Genomic DNA, 16,388 nt, shown 5'->3' with positions numbered 1-16,388 from the left:
TGTGTGTGTGTGTGTGTGTGTGTGTGTATGGTAGGACATTTTCAATCTTCAATGGTAAAACGATTCATATGACCCGACGGTTTGGCCCAATGTAACCTTTATCAGTAATTATTGCCATTTTTAGTATGTTCCATGTGATTGGAGTGTTCCCTTGTAGCTGCACTGCATTGCAGGTAGCAGTGTCATGTGACTCTGTTTTATAGTGCATGCAGTGAGAGTTACTTTCTGTAATTGTGATTTCTGTCATTGCCAATGTCTGAGCAACACCCTCAACAGAAATAAGATGTCAGGGTTTTTTTGTGCCATTTTTCACAATAATTTGTGTGAATTAACCAATGCCATTAAGCAGATTTAGCACATCATTGCTAATGATCACTTGATTACAGATTTCATTACAGCATGGCACTAAGTGATCTGCTGTTTTTGCTCAAATATGAAATGATCTAGTTTTAGGATGAGAGCAGCTCTGCTGAGAAGTGACCTGAATATCTTTTGAGGGTAGCACTACAGTCAGATGGATGACACATATGAGACATTTGTGGAGCACAAGACAGGATGTATTGTTTTTTAAAGGGTTTTTTGCCTTTATTTTTCACAGGACATTGGAGGAGAGACAGGAAATGAGTGGGGATAGAGAGACAGGGAAGGGTCTGCAAATGACCCGGGCCGGAATCGAACTTGGGTCGCCGGCGTAGTAACTCAGTGCCCTACCATTAGGCCACAGCAGGGCCAGAAAGAATGTAATTTTATTAGAGAAATTGGTTTTGTAGGAAGCTATTAATGAAGAAAATGTTATCTGAGGCTCAGTTAAAGGTCTCCAAATTAATGCTTCAAATCAACACTGTTGGTGTATTGCAAACTGAGTGGGCAGTACACGTTTGCATTCAATGTGTTGGTTATTCATACAGAGACCAGTCTCACCATTCTTGAATAATAACAATGTTTTGGTCATTACATTAACACTCTCTCGATCTCAGTCTCATTCTCTCTCCCTGTCTCTCTCTATCTGTCTATCTATCTATCTATCTCTCTCTCTCTCTCTCTCTCTCTCTCTCTCTCTCTCTCTCTCTCTCTCTCTCTCTCTCTAGCGCTCTCGTTCTCCTTTATTGCATTAGTTTTATCTATATGTTTTTGTCCATTTGAATATGTGTACAGTATGTTAGTGCATTAATCACTTACTACAATCTGGAATGTGTTCATGGACTGAGTGTTTATAGAGTATACTTACTGCACCTGTGACTGCGGTGTCATATGGTGCTTGGTACAAAATATTTGGTAGCATCTCAGGAATGTGCTCTACCCCCACTGAGCCTGCACACACATCACACACATGATGTATGTGTGATGTGTGATTTCACTGAATAAATTACTTGTACTTCTGCTTTATACTAAGAAACATGTGACAATGTCTTGACTACATTCAATACAAGGTCCAACCTATCCTGACTGAATCATATTGGGGTTCTGCATCACTTTTTCATTTTGAAATTCTGGCTGCACGTTGTCTCTGGTAACACACAGCCTCTGAGGAACTGTGACTCTGGAGAGAGGTCTGTGTGTATGCCGTTATATTTACACTATGACCATTATTTTTGTGACACACAGTGGTCTGGACAGTCGATCTGAACAGAATTCAGTGACTGATACAATACAGATATTTTATTTTCATTATAATTCTGTAAGTCTTGATTTACTCCTGCTCTTGGTGAGAGAGAGAGAGAGAGAGAGAGAGAGAGAGAGAGAGAGAGAGAGAGAGAGAGAGAGAGAGAGAGAGAGAGAGAGAGAGAGAGAGAGAGAGAGAGAGAGAGAGAGATTGTCTGTGGCTGAAACTGTGCAGTGCAGGATCTGTAGCTATGTATCCAGCAGTGAGCATGCTAAAACTCAGAACACAGTAGACAAGGGGTCCCCAACCTTTTTGGGTCAGGGGGCTACCTAGGGCTACCCGAGGGCTACTGAGAGCTACTCGAGGGCTACTTTTGTTCAAAATCCTCTACTGATGTCTTGACACCATTCCCAAATCACACTAGATTGAATTGAGATTTCTTATAAGTTATACGGAAATAATGTTTATAGGCTATGAAGAAATAATCTCATATTTAAAATAAAGAAAAACATTAACTGTGACTTAAATCTTGTAGTCCGGACTGTTTTTTAACATTCTTAGTGGGCACCTCAGAGGGTCCTGGAGGGCTACCTGGCGCCCGTGGGCACCACGTTGGTGACGCCTGCAGTAGACACTAGCTCAGACAGAGGTAGGCAAATTCTAGCCAGCAGGCCACAAGCATTCATCTTCATGAATTTCATTAACTCAAGGAATGCAATCGTAAAATATGTACAAAATGGCACCTGGCCCTCTAGTCAACATTCTAAATCCAATCGCGGCCCTTGGGCTGAAATAATTGCCCACCCCTGCACTACTGTAGCTTGTGCTTGTGCTTGTTGCACATCAACTACAAGGTCAGATGTATCCGTATAAATGGAACAGAATTTCATATGGTGTGGAAAAGATACATCATTAACTATTAGATTTAACTATCCCTATGGAGAATAGTTCTAGCACAGTGGCCCGGGGGGAGATAGGAAGTCCTGTCCTGTGCTGATTGACTGTTTAATTGGGTCAGGAGGACGCTCCTGCCTCTGCTGCTGCTTTGGTGGGTGTTTGTCTCCTGGTTATTTCTTGCAGCACATGTGGGCTGACAGAGATGAGATGTGAGAGATGGAGCTGAGGGCGAGCAGGCAGACACGGTGCAGGAGTAAACAAACCAGCATGACTGTTGTTGAACATGGTTTTTAAACCCTTATTTCAAATAACAATGCATTCTGTTCATTGTTGTCTGTTGATGAACATGGTTCTCTTTCGGTAGATTTCACTCGACCTCTCACTATGTAACGTTACGCCCCTTTGCATGAAATGTCTCGTTCATCTCTCTCAGAGAACCGGGGTTACCCTTGGTAGTTTTTAAACCCTTATTTAATAATATAATAGCAATACATTCTCACTTACATCCTTGGTTTGATGTAGGTGTATTCGAGTGAATATTTTCATAGACTAGGTGAATGCAGGTCCCACCTTGTTGAGGTCAGGTGGTGCAGGACAAAAACTGATTTGTGACGGAGAAAGTAGAGGTTCACACACTGAAACTACAACTGAAACGATTTAATGAAATAAGCAACATTTTGACCCGCTAGGTTTTTCCTCTTGCATGTCAAATGGATTCTGAATGTATGTCTCATGTGTTCTCCTGTGTGACTTTCTTTCAGAGGTGACCTCTAAAAAGGGCTCTATAACAGAGGTGAGTGCAGTCTTACTTTTGATTCTGTCTTGTCTTTCATCTAATAGTATAATAACAATATGCATATGCATGGCATAGTCACAGACAGCATCTTACACTGCCCCTTCAATTTCAATTCCAAGTTCATGGGTTTGTCCAAGCTTCAGTTTTGTAATTGACCTTAAAATATACTGTACAATTTCATCCGGGTTAGGCAGGCTTGCTTTAATAACACTGATGCTCCCAAAAATGTGATGACATCAAACAGTGTTGCAGACCTTTATTTTCCTTTCAGTTATCTTATGTTTGGTCCAGCACCTGTGCTACTGATGTGCACGAATTCTCTACCTTTTTGGATTAGTTTAATAACACCCCCCTTTAACCGCGCACCCCCATCTGTGTCTTAGATGCCGTCGTCATCTTGCCATCCTGGCTCAGGGCCTGAGAAGAAGATTGGTCACAGAAGAGTGGACGCCTCCGGGGAGACAACCTACAAGAAGGTGCGTTACACAGACCATGCAGGCCATGCATGGAATCAAAGATTAATTAAAGATGTCGTAGCTCCTTAATGCACGCTGTACCTCCAGCGGCACGCTGTAATAGACATTGAAAAGTCAGCTACCATAGTGCTACAATAGTATGACATAACGCAACGCAGGGCCTTTAGTAATGCTGCACTACGACTTGGTCAGTTCCATGCTAGTAACACTAATTTATAATGCAGTGGCTTAACGGGTTAACCCCTTTGCACAGAGCCCATGTTATAACTCTACTGTCACCAAAATTCAGGCTCTCAGTAACGTCATAGCAATGTTGTTATTATGTAGGTGAGTATTTTCAGCAAATAGTGAGTAGGCCCACCGCAGACCCCATCTGCACAAAAAGGCTACTCAAAGATGTAAGAGATACTTGTAAGATCCTCTGTGACCACATAATGATTTTGGTGGTAATTGGTAGCACTTCAGACCAGGGTTGGTTCAGTTTGTACCATTTTCAGGTGTTCGCAAACGTTATTTTTTACGGTTATTTACCCCCATCATCAATTAAAAATATTTGTTTTACATTTGTATGCACATGAAAGAGTCAATCCACAGTCAGGGACATACTGTGCACAGTTACGAATTCCTTACATTTTTTAACTGATGGACCTATAAAATTGCTGTTACACATGAGGATATTTTGAGGATAGATGTAATAGATATATCAAAACGAGGTTTATTTACGCCGTTTGACTGTGTCCATCATTGAAGAGAGAGAGAGAGCATGGGTGTGTGTATATTTAGTGATGTAAGGTATTTTGCTATACTCAAATTGTTGCTATATGTTTACTGCAATGTGCAATAATAATGTGTATTACGTCTTTGTGTATGTCTTGTATTTGTGTATCTATGTAAACTGTCAGTGACCTTAATTTCCCTCAAGATCAATAAAAGCACTCTACTTTAAGTTATGGCTTATGGCCAGTACTTTGCTGGGGGTCAATATTTTTGTTTTTCACTTCTGCAGACCACCTCATCTGCCCTGAAGGGTGCCATCCAGCTTGGCATCGGCTACACAGTGGGCAACCTCAGCTCCAAGCCTGAGAGAGATGTGCTCATGCAGGATTTCTATGTGGTGGAGAGCATTTTCTTTCCAAGGTTTGTTTGTGTTTGTGTTTGTGTGTGTACCCAAGTGTGTGAAAGAATAATGCACGTCTGTTTATGTGTGTTTCTGTTGTATGTTTTACATGAGCAAGGCTGATGTACTATATGTAAATTCCCTCCATTTTCTCTGACTTTGTCTAGTGAGGGCAGTAATTTGACCCCGGCGCATCATTACCCAGACTTCCGCTTCAAGACCTACGCCCCTGTGGCATTCCGCTACTTCCGTGAACTCTTTGGCATTCGGCCTGATGACTACCTGGTGAGATAAATCTAAACTGAACCCTGACCTCTGCAGTGCCCTCACATGTCGTACTGCCTGCGGCATGCCAGCAGACATGCTGTTTTTATTACCTCTGCCAAGGAGGTTATGTTTTCGGTCGTATTGGTCTGCCTGTCTGCCTGTCTGCCTGTCTGTCTGCCTGTATGTCTGTCTGACTGACTGTTTGTTTGTTTGTTTGTCTCAAAATCTCAAACTGTTGTGAATGGATTTGGATGACACTTTGTGGAGTTGATGGAAATGATAAAAGGAACACGTGATTAGATTTTGGTGGTGATCCGGATCTGAATGGTGATTCGAATGGTGATTCTTCACCTTTGCGGGATAGGGTGAATTTTGATATTCCAGTTTCTAACTAAGAAGGCAGAAAGACTTGAAAAAAATAGGGGTGTATCAAACAGCTGCCTTGGCGGAGGGCTGCACTCTCTGAGCGCATTTCTAGTTAGTACTATATAGGATAACAGATGCACAATGAGAGATGTCAGACACTGCGACATCTCTTGACATGCTTGTGCAGGAGGAAGGCAGAAGGGGATGATTCTGTGCGGGCAGACACACACTGGCCCTGCATAACCGCAGAAATACACCAGCGGCGATCTGAGCGAGTCGAGCGACGGAAGTAATTGACTTTGTATTGAGTCGAGAGACAAAAGCGATTCTGGAGACTAGAGCGATTTGCGCGACGAGCGCGACAATTTGAAGTTGAAATCTTTTCAACTTTCTATGACGCGGTTCGGCGACAAGCCGCGACAGCCAATGACTGCATAGAGGTCAGTGACCACAGCCAATGGGAATGCTTGAATGCTTTGCCTTCTGCCTGTACGGACATACTCTTGTCTCCTCAATCGCTTGTATCGCTTGCTGCTACACTCTGGCGCTTGAATCGCATCGCCGCTGGTGTATTTCTGCGGTAAGACTCAAGGGTTGGCACAGTATTTTCAGAATGGCTTGACGAATGTAGACAAAATTGGATTGGGATGTTCTAAAAATGAGAAAGGGTTGCCATGTATCAGGGCAATGCCAAACCTTAGCACAGTGGAGTAGAGTGGGAGTGGAGTGGATGCATCAAGGTAGTGATCTGGCATCGGGCAGTACAGGGACGCGCTAGCCGGTCGCCTCCCTGTAGGATGCACATTGGATGTACTTGGAGTGTGAGTCATTGAACGCTGGCAGGATTTCCAGGGTCTGGGTATGAATCACAGTGTCTGTGTGTGTGTGTGTGTGTCTGTGTGCGTGCGTGCGTGCGTGTGTGCGTGCGTGTGTGTGTCTGACCATGTATGTATGTTTGTCAGTTCACTCAAATGTTTACTTATTTGCTTGTGGGTTGGTGAGCACACATCTTGATATCAGAGCATGCTGCGAGATTGCCAGTTAATATGGTATCAAGTTCAAGTTCAAGTTCAAGTCAAGTTTATTGTCAATTTCTTTACATGCACTGGTCATACGAAGAATTTGAAATTGCGTTTCTTGCTCTCCCATGCAGACATAGACTAATCTAGGTAAGGACATAGACAGTATAGACATAGACAGTACTCATACATGGACATAGACAGTATGGACGTAGACATTGCTCATACAGACATTTAAAGTGCAAGACTGGACAACAGAAGACTTGTAGAGAACATACATTAAGAGGAGGTATTTTGTTGTGCTTTTTCTAAAAGTCCTTTATAGCGTTCTGACATAGTAATAGTAGCATTTGAAGAAATAAATAATTAAAAAAGGTTTTTATTAAATACACCAGCAGCAGTATGTGTGTGTGTGTGTTTGTATGTGTTTTGTGTGCGTGTGTGTGTGTGTGTGTGTGTGTGTGTGTGTGTGTGTGTGTGTGTGTGTGTGTGTGTGTGTGTGTGTGTGTGTGTGTGTGTGTGTGTGTGTGTGTGTGTGTGTGTGTTTAGTGCAGGTAGAAAGTGCGGTGTGCGTCTGTGTGTGTGTACCTGTGTATGTGTGTGTGTGTGTGTGTGTATGTGTGTGTGTATGAGTTGTGTGTCAGTGTGTGTATGTTTGGGTTTAGTGCAGAAAGTGCAGTGTGCTTGTGTGTGTGTGTGTGTGTGTGTGTGTGTGTGTGTGTGTGTGTGTGTGTGTGTGTGTGCATGTGTATGTTTTGAGTTAGTGCAGGTTGAAAGTTCAGTCACAGATGTAGTAGTGCAGGTGGAATGTTCAGTCGCAGATATGGTGGTGGGGATGAGGGGGGGAGCGTTGTCAGTGGCCTGGCTGGCTAGAGGCTGACAGTGAAGGGAGAGTGGGTTGAGTGTTCAGTATCTTGATTGCTTGATGCATCGTGCTGCTTGCAAGCCTGGTGGTACGGGAACGGAGGCGCCTGTACCTCTTTCCAGAGGGCAGGAGGCTGAACAGTTTGTGTGCAGGGTGGCTTGTGTCTGAAGCTCTTCCCTTTTGCACAAAGGATTTGTTGATGGAGACTAAACTCATTTGTGTGCTCATTTCACAGAGCAGTGTATGAAATACATGAAATACAAAGTTGAAAATACATGAAATTAAGTTTAAGCTTGTCTCCCCAGAACAATTACAGAGATGTTTGGGATGGTTGACACTGATGATCTGTGACATGTTACTTACATGTGGGTATTATCTGTTTTTAAAGATGCACTGTGTAATGTTTTAGTAGTTTATTACCAGAATTCATGCTGACCATTCACATATTACCTATTACCACCACCATCAAATTCTAAGTATTCATTATGACCGGTAAAATTTCACTTTTCATACATGAAAAGAGGGATCTTCTCCATGATCCGCCATTTTGAATTTCCAGAAATAGACATTTTTAGCTGCAAAAATAACTGTATTTTTTTTGTTATACTAGTAAATATTAGTTTATTACTTGGTAAATAGTCATGAAAAGATCAAATTTGGCAACGGGCAGCTCAGATTCAACGAGCAGCACAGTTGCACAGTTACCTACTCTCACCAAAATCTTACACAGTGCACCTTTAAGGTCCCCCATTGCACTGTCACAGTGTGTTAACCTGTCACAGTGTGTTAACACAACTGTTTATGTGTGGCTGGGATGTGTGAGGCTGCATGCAGACACACCTCTAGGGACTGCACATGGCGGTCTGATAAGCCCACATACACTCTACCTGCTCCAGATGGGGATTAAGGCGCTAATGCCTTCCCTTTTAAGCCGTGAGCTGTAAACAGCAGACTTCCCTCTTCATTTTAGACCTTGGTGTGTGTGTGTGTGTGTGTGTGTGTGTGTGTGTGTGTGTGTGTGTGTGTGTGTGTGTGTGTGTGTGTGTGTGTGTGTGTGTGTGTGTGTGTGTGTGTGTGTGTGTGTGTGTGTGTACGTGTGTACGTGTGTACGTGTGTACGTGTGTGTGTGTGTGTGTGCATGCGCGTGGTGTTTGTGGTATTTGTGTAATGCCATCTGTGATTGTAGTAGTAATTTATCGTAGGAAAACATACTGGGTTCATTTGAGAGTCATTAAGACTGTGTAAAGCCAGAGTCACTGGGGTCCATTGATGTTGAGTTGTGGTCTCTGAAATCACCATCACTTTTCATGATAGATGATACATAGTCTGTCTGACTGACTGACTGTCTGACTATCGGTCTTTATCCATGTCTCTTACCCATAGTACTCGTTGTGCAATGAGCCCCTGATTGAGCTCTCCAACCCTGGTGCTAGTGGTTCCATCTTCTACGTAACCAGGGACGACGAGTTCATCATCAAAACAGTCATGCACAAAGAAGCTGAATTTCTACAGAAGCTGTTGCCTGGATACTACATGGTCAGTCTCTCTCTCTCTCTCTCTCTCTCTCTCTCTCTCTCTCTCTCTCTCTCTCTCTCTCTCTCTCTCTCTCTCTCTCTCTCTCTCTCTCTCTCTCTTACACACACACACACACACACACACACACACACACACACACACACACACACACACACACACACACACACACACACACACACACACACACACCAGTCAAAATAGATGAACTACACCAAACATATGAATATGGCCATGAACGTAGAGTAAGTTTTGGACATGGTGTCTGTCAGCCCCATATGACACTAGCTAAGGATGGTCAAATCCTCTTTTTTTCAAATCAACAATTAGGTCCATTTTTCATATCACCAACTGATGTTTATGGGACACTCCATGACATTTATCTTTGCATCTTGAAAATGATTCATAACCTAAAATTAATATACTATCACATACACTTTCTGACCTTTTTATTTCAGCCTTTTCTTGTAGACGAACAAATTGCTTTGAAAACTTTTTTTTATGAAATGATTATATTATTGTAAACATGTGGACAGTTAAATGCTCATGGTCAGAATCCTCTGATGCCCAGGGGAGCAGGTGTAACCCATTCAAAGGCAAACTAGCAGATAGCGCTGCTGTTAGATGTCTAGGATCTCAGCACTTGGGAGGAGCGCATTTCTTCTAGCTCCAGGACCCTTCTTCTCACTCAGTGTGCTGCTCAGTGTGTCTGTGTGTGTGGGGAGTGGGAAGAGAGAAAGAGAGGGAGGGAGTGAGGTAGAGAGAGGCTCTAAATGTGGCCAGTACACTGCCCTGACCTCAGCTCCACTCGGCGTCATTGAGGCTTAGGGGCATGTGTGTGTACTGCAGGCAGCCCTGATGCTGACATGCCACGCACACATGACAAGAAGGCTTAAGACAGCAGAGATCACTCTCCCTCTCAACACAGAGCCAGCAGTGCTGTAACCACACATTGCTTTCACTGAACACGTACAGTACAATAACACTGCAGACTTCAGAAACATCAGATTGCCTTTTTCCACGAGCTATTGAAAAAAAATTGACAATAATAAATAGCATTGTGAACATTGCCTTCTTTGATAAATTCAATGTTAAATGTTCAGACGTTTTCAATGTTCTGTGAGGGATCTCAATTTCAGTCATACTCACAATGATATGATATTTCCTTTATCTGGTCAGTTCAACCAAAGTAGCTGCAGAAGAAAAAAATAACTTAGAAAACATCCATTTCACATCTGTGCTATTTCAGCTTGTGAATGATGATGGATGCACATTTTAAAATATTTATGTTATGCATTTCAAACATCTACTCCACAGTACGAGCGTACTCTCCACATGCAGCCATCTTCTTCTGGTTAGGCTTTTCTCCCGCCATTGGCAAATCTGTCCAATCTGTTTGTTGATGATTTGCTCTCTCCAGGTCTGGAGTGCATTTCTCGATAGCATCGTTGCTAACTGAGTTAGCAACTTACTTGGTTCCAATGCAATTTCCCATTGACAACTTACTAAGTTGCTTACTAGTTAGCAACGGTGCTTTCGAGAAACGGGGTCCCTAATTTCTGCTAACCTTTTCCACTACGTTTCCACCAGGGGCCACATCTGAGCGCCCCATTCAGTGTGACTATTTCTCACATATCCTGGGACCAACCTCTGTGGCCCCTATGCCTCTACAATCTCTATTTATATCCTCTTTAAACTTATTTCATTTTCTCTACATCTACTCATTTACCCATCTACTTATTTTCTCTATTCCGTCTAGTTTCTTCTTTTGTCTTCTTGCTATTCTTTCTTTGAGCTGCATGCCTTGTATGATATTGTGCTATACAAAGTACAGTTATTATTATTACTTGTATTGCTTTTATGTTTCTTACTGGGCTAATGCCACTTTTCTGTGTGCATGTCACTTATGTGGCGTATGTCTCCTTCATTTCCACAGAACTTGAACCAGAACCCTCGCACTCTGCTGCCCAAGTTCTTTGGCCTGTACTGCGTGCAGTCAGGCGGGAAGAACATCCGGATCGTGGTGATGAACAACGTTCTGCCTCGTGTGTTCCGCATGCACCTCAAGTTTGACCTCAAAGGTTCCACCTACAAACGACGGGCCTCGAAAAAGGAGCGGGAGAAATCCAGACCCACCTTTAAAGATCTAGACTTCATGCAGGAGGTTTCGGATTCACTCATGCTCGATACTGACACATATAGTGCCCTCACAAAGACCCTGCAGCGGGACTGTTTGGTAAGCAGTGATTTTCTCCCTCGCTTTCCCCTGTCATTTGAAATCAGATGCAAACCGTATAAGTTTACATAGGGCCTATGTCATGATGAATACACTATGCTTTGCTCGTTGAGGAGCGTTACACATTGTACGATTCCCACATATTACTCCACTGCTCTGGCTGCACCCTACTCTTGTGTGTGATGGGTTAAGTGCAGGGTGTAGAGTTTCCTCACCCTTAAGGGACTAACAAAGGACTTCAACTTTAACATAAGTAATAGACCTTTTCCTTGGTGGATATTTAAGATTCTTTCCACACCTCTTTCCTTGAGCGTCCCTTGTGACAGAGCTGTAAGCATGTGCTATTTTCAATTCAAGTCAAGTCAAGTGTACTTTATTGTCAAAAATCTATGCGACAGGGTTAGCACAGAAGTTTGAAATTGCCTTTGACCATTACATTACATTACATTGCATTACGTTTGACCAGTCTCCAATGTGCAGTTAAACTAAAACATATAAATAAGACATTGACATTAATCTCTTTCACACACCCACAAACACACACACACACACACACACACACACACACACACACACACACACACACACACACACACACACACACACACACACACACACACACACACACACACACACACACACACACACACCCACAAACACACACACACAAACCAACATACCCATTCATGATTTTTGGTGGTGATGCTGCAGGTGCTGGAGAGCTTCAAGATCATGGACTACAGCCTGCTGCTGGGGGTGCACAACCTGGACCAGGCGGAGCGGGAGCGGCTGATGGAGGGCGCCCAGGGCAGCGGCGACGAGAAGAGGCCTGCAGCGCAGCGGGCGCTCTACTCCACCGCCATGGAGTCCATCCAGGGAGGCGCCAAATGTGGAGGAGCCTTTGACACAGAGGACACGTGAGTCTTCTTGCCTGATTATCATCAACTTTCACATCTCTGTTTGAGACTTGGTCTGATCTCTTGCATAATGATTAACGTTTCCCAAACGGCATGGTTGACCCACCCCCCTCGGTTTGCTACTCGTTGTGGGCAGAAAAGGCCGTGCCAAAGTTTACAACAAAGATTTTCTTAGTCCCAGAAGAACGTATCTGCTTAAACCACATCACTGTCTTGAACACGTCTCTACCCAGGGCCGTTGGAGCTGCTCACAAAGTGGGTGGAGTTCCAGATATTTCCGGAGCTCAGAAACGACATGTATATTGCTCATGGCCTGACTAGAAGCAACGCCGAATGTGTTGCATCTCTAGGAGGGCGTAGCCTGGTTAGCGTTAGTCTGCCAGGGACAGCTACACTACTGTAGGAAGACTGGCTGTAGTAGATGCCTCTGCTAGAACTGTATTAATGATTCTTACTAATATGAGGACATCAAAAGACTCTTCTTCTTCATGGTTACAATCACTTATCTCTGTTTTCCTGGTCCCTAGGATGGGTGGTATTCCTGCTGTAAATGGGAGAGGAGAGAGACTTCTTCTCTTTATTGGAATCATTGACATTCTGCAGTCATACAGGTACTCTACAAATGTCAGTAAGATTGTGCAGGTGCTTATGTATTTGAGTAAGCTGCAGGTACATGCGGTAATATACTTTCGTGAAAGTAGTCAAAAGACATATGTATTGATTACCTTCAATGTGCAAAAAATATGAAATTGCGAGTCTGCAAGTCTGGCATTCATCGGGTGTGGCATAGTGCAGGCCACAAAGTCAGCTCCAAAAAAATCTATACATCATTTTAATTTCTTATTGCAGTGTGAGTTAAAGACTAAATGAAGACTAGCTTCACTTACTTCTACAGTATTAAAGTTTATTGCACAATGCCCAACAAAACATGTTTTGGGTGGAGGTGAAGCTGCAGTGTGAGCTGACATTGGGCTCTTCTGTCTCCCAGGCTTGTGAAGAAGCTGGAGCACACCTGGAAAGCACTGGTTCATGACGGGGTGAGTATGTGTTCTTGTGTCCATCTCCTACCACAGCGTCACGCCTGACTGTCTTTTAGTGCTCCATAGTACACAAGGAGCAGCCCCAGCCTGGCCACTGGTACATTATTCCATTGAATCTTTACATTCTCAAGAAGTCTGGCAAAACATGGAGGTAACACTTTATTTTAGGGATACATCTATTAGCACTAATACAGACAATTCCCCTGTATAAGTAACTTGTAAGGCATGTACAAAGCAAAATCAAACATTTGTTAGGCATGTATTCGCAAATGTCTTGTTCATGCACAATAAGGGATTTATTACCAATTTAACCTAGTAGGCCTTAGCATTTGCTTAGTACATGCCTTACAAGTTACTTATGCAGGCATTAACATTGTATGTATTAGTGCTAATAGATGTATCCCTAAAATAAAGTGTTACCAAACATGGATCAAATACCCACAAACGTCAATCTCATCATGATGATACAAGAAACAAGGTGTTGTTTTGTCATATACTCACATAAATTAAAACCAGTGGATTAAACCATTTCTCTCAACATTTCAGTGTCACTCTAGGTATATGTGCACCGTTACAGCGTAAGGGGACTAGTCAATTCCAGACAATCGTAACATTTCTGGCTGTAGTAGAAGTACTGTAGGCCGTAGTATCTCCCTTGAGCAAATGATTGCTCAGTAGTGTCTCTTTTAACTTGGTAGAGCCATGCAGAGCAGGTAAGCTGAGTCAGGGTGTGTCTGTGGCGAATACCTGGTGCCTTCCTCTGGGGAGCCAAGGAGCGCACCTAACAAGAGGAGTGAATTATTTAGTACTGGGCACCATCTGTCTGGCTAACTGCTTTGTGCCGCTCCCGGACGGGTAATCCCACTCTCCTGGCCCTTATGTTTGCATTCATGAGAGAGCATCTGCCTGACCGAGAGCCTGCACACTGCTCCCTACTGTCCGGGGAGCCTGCACTGCGCTCCTCTTGACGCTGGTGTCCATGACAGACCCTTGATGGTGTCGTAGCATTGTTTTTCAGACCTGATCACTTTTCTAATCCCTCCCGTCTTCTCACCTTTTTTTCTCTCACCCATCCATCTCTCACTTGTCCTGCTCTTTTCTCTACCTCCATGTCTTTGCAGGATACTGTGTCAGTCCACAGGCCCAGCTTCTATGCAGAGCGTTTTCTGAAGTTCATGAGCAACACGGTTTTCAGGAAGAGTTCTTGTGAGTTCCACATTCATCTGTGTACACTCAGCTCATCAACACACCTACTGTTGCTAAAGGGTTGACCTTACACTCAGCTAATTGAAAAAGGGAGAAATAACCGCATAGAAATATCACACAAAGAATGCACATGAAAAACTAAGAATATATCTGCACACAGAAATATCACACAAAGAACGCAAGTTGTGCCAACTTTTCACTTATCAAATCACGACAAGGGAGCTTTTGTGGTGTGCAGATATTTCTTCCTGTTTCGTGTGCGTTCTTTTATATCCTGCACCTACGGAAATAGCTTTTTTTGTGATGTGCACGCACCTCACAACTTTTTGATACACTCATCTAATCAACACACCTTTTGTTAATAAAGGTTTCACCTTACAAAACAATCTCTGCACTTACTCCTTTACCCTGCAGCTTTGAAGTCCTCTCCCTCCAAGAGGGGACGTGGTCCACTGGCTGTGCCCAAGTACTTGGGTCCTGGAGCGGCTTGGTCAGCCAGCCAGCTTCCCTCTGAGAGAGATGAGAACATCTATGATCTTAGAGGAGCACGCAGTTTTCCCGCGCTGGAAGATGAGGGTGAGTCTCAAATCAGTATTACAATTCTTCTGCAGTCATCATGACATACAAGTTTTGAGTGCATTCAACTTCCCATGGTGTTTTTAGCGAAAGGGCATAGCCCCTTTTTGAAGTAGCATTTTTAAGCTAGTAAGTCAAATACAGACAATGCTTCAACGACATTTGATATACACTCACCAGCTACTTGATGTACAAAGTCACTTAAATCACCTTTGTTCCCCATTCTAACGCATAATCATCTTCACCCTGTCTACTTGTCTAAATGCACTGAGTTGCTGCAATGTGATTTGCTGATTAGAAATTTGCGTCAATGAGCAGTTAGGTGTGTGTGCCTAATAAAGTGGCCGGTGAGAGTATATTTTATTGAATTTCATTGAATTTTGAGAGGTTTCAGACAGACACTAGGGCGATGTTAACCGCTCGAGGCACAAGTGAAAAATGCTGTGTTTGAAGTCATTTGTTGGGCCTTTCAAATACTTGCGTAACTGTAATGAGATTTGTTTGTGTTTGTTTGTCTTGTGTTTTATTCTGTTATCCTCATAGGGAAAGACCACCCTTTGCAACCTCCAATGTTTGAGGAGGCTACCACAGCCTCCATCGCCACCACCCTGTCCTCCAACACCTCCAATATCTCCATTCCCGAGCGCTCGCCGTCAGACACCACAGAGCACCCCCGCTACAGGTACAACGTCCTTGGCATTCGTTACTGTTATGTCCACATCTACTGCTTCTTTTCCACTGCCGTTTTTCTGGTAGGCCTACAGCTCGACACAGCGCGACTCGGCCGCCACTTCTTGCTTTTCGAATAGCCACGACACAGCTCAACCGTAAAGCAAAATCTGTGTCGCGATGTGCCGCGCTGTGTCGCGCTGTGTCGCCCCTTGTCGCGCTGTGTCGCAATGTGTCGCGCTATGTCGCGCTGTAGGCCTAGCATAAAACCGGCAGTGAAAAAGAGGCATAAGAATGCATCTATGAGTGCCGGATATGTGTTGGGCCACTGCATGCTCGCGTGCTCTTGTCCAACCCTGCTCTCTTTTACGCCACAGCTCACTCCGTGACTCCGATCACTCACCTGCACGCCTCTCTGTCTTGACACGCAGGAGGCAAACACAGTCACTGAGAGACTCAGAGAGCAGGTGAGCACTGCCCACCAGTTAGAGAGCTCTACACCGAGCTTTGGTGTAGCAATATCCTGTAGGTTATGTATAGTACAGTATCAGTGAGCAGCACGTAATACGGATTGAATTTCATAGACTGACTTAGACAACACTTGTGACACTAGTGTGTGTGTGTGTGTGTGTGTGTGTGTGTGTGTGTGTGTGTGTGTGTGTGTGTGTGTGTGTGTGTGTGTGTGTGTGTGTGTGTGTGTGTGTGTGTGTGTGTGTGCGTGCGTGTGCGTGTGTGTGTACTTTCAGATCAAAGGAAGTGGGGTACATGGAAAAAGTGTTATGATAACAAATGTATGGAATATAGT

At 43.7% G+C, this 16,388-nt stretch overlaps 1 protein-coding gene across 1 annotated transcript in view; it reads left to right on the top strand.

Moving 5' to 3' along the window:
• The window catches only part of pip5k1cb (phosphatidylinositol-4-phosphate 5-kinase, type I, gamma b), a 36,625-nt gene that overhangs the window by 12,169 nt on the left and 8,068 nt on the right, over positions 1–16,388 (top strand). The window contains exons 2-14 of the mRNA XM_063220431.1: positions 3,262–3,293; positions 3,680–3,772; positions 4,779–4,909; positions 5,057–5,174; positions 8,790–8,942; positions 10,876–11,175; positions 11,887–12,092; positions 12,620–12,703; positions 13,081–13,129; positions 14,254–14,338; positions 14,753–14,914; positions 15,458–15,596; positions 16,015–16,050. Of these exons, the coding sequence (XP_063076501.1) occupies positions 3,262–3,293; positions 3,680–3,772; positions 4,779–4,909; positions 5,057–5,174; positions 8,790–8,942; positions 10,876–11,175; positions 11,887–12,092; positions 12,620–12,703; positions 13,081–13,129; positions 14,254–14,338; positions 14,753–14,914; positions 15,458–15,596; positions 16,015–16,050 (1,588 nt within the window). The remainder of the gene's footprint in view (positions 1–3,261; positions 3,294–3,679; positions 3,773–4,778; positions 4,910–5,056; positions 5,175–8,789; positions 8,943–10,875; positions 11,176–11,886; positions 12,093–12,619; positions 12,704–13,080; positions 13,130–14,253; positions 14,339–14,752; positions 14,915–15,457; positions 15,597–16,014; positions 16,051–16,388) is intronic.

The sequence above is a fragment of the Engraulis encrasicolus genome, chromosome 16 (assembly GCF_034702125.1).
Source record: "Engraulis encrasicolus isolate BLACKSEA-1 chromosome 16, IST_EnEncr_1.0, whole genome shotgun sequence".
Classification (NCBI taxonomy): domain Eukaryota; kingdom Metazoa; phylum Chordata; class Actinopteri; order Clupeiformes; family Engraulidae; genus Engraulis; species Engraulis encrasicolus.
Note: the sequence above shows the minus strand (reverse complement) of the source record. Positions and strands in the feature narration are given on the sequence as shown.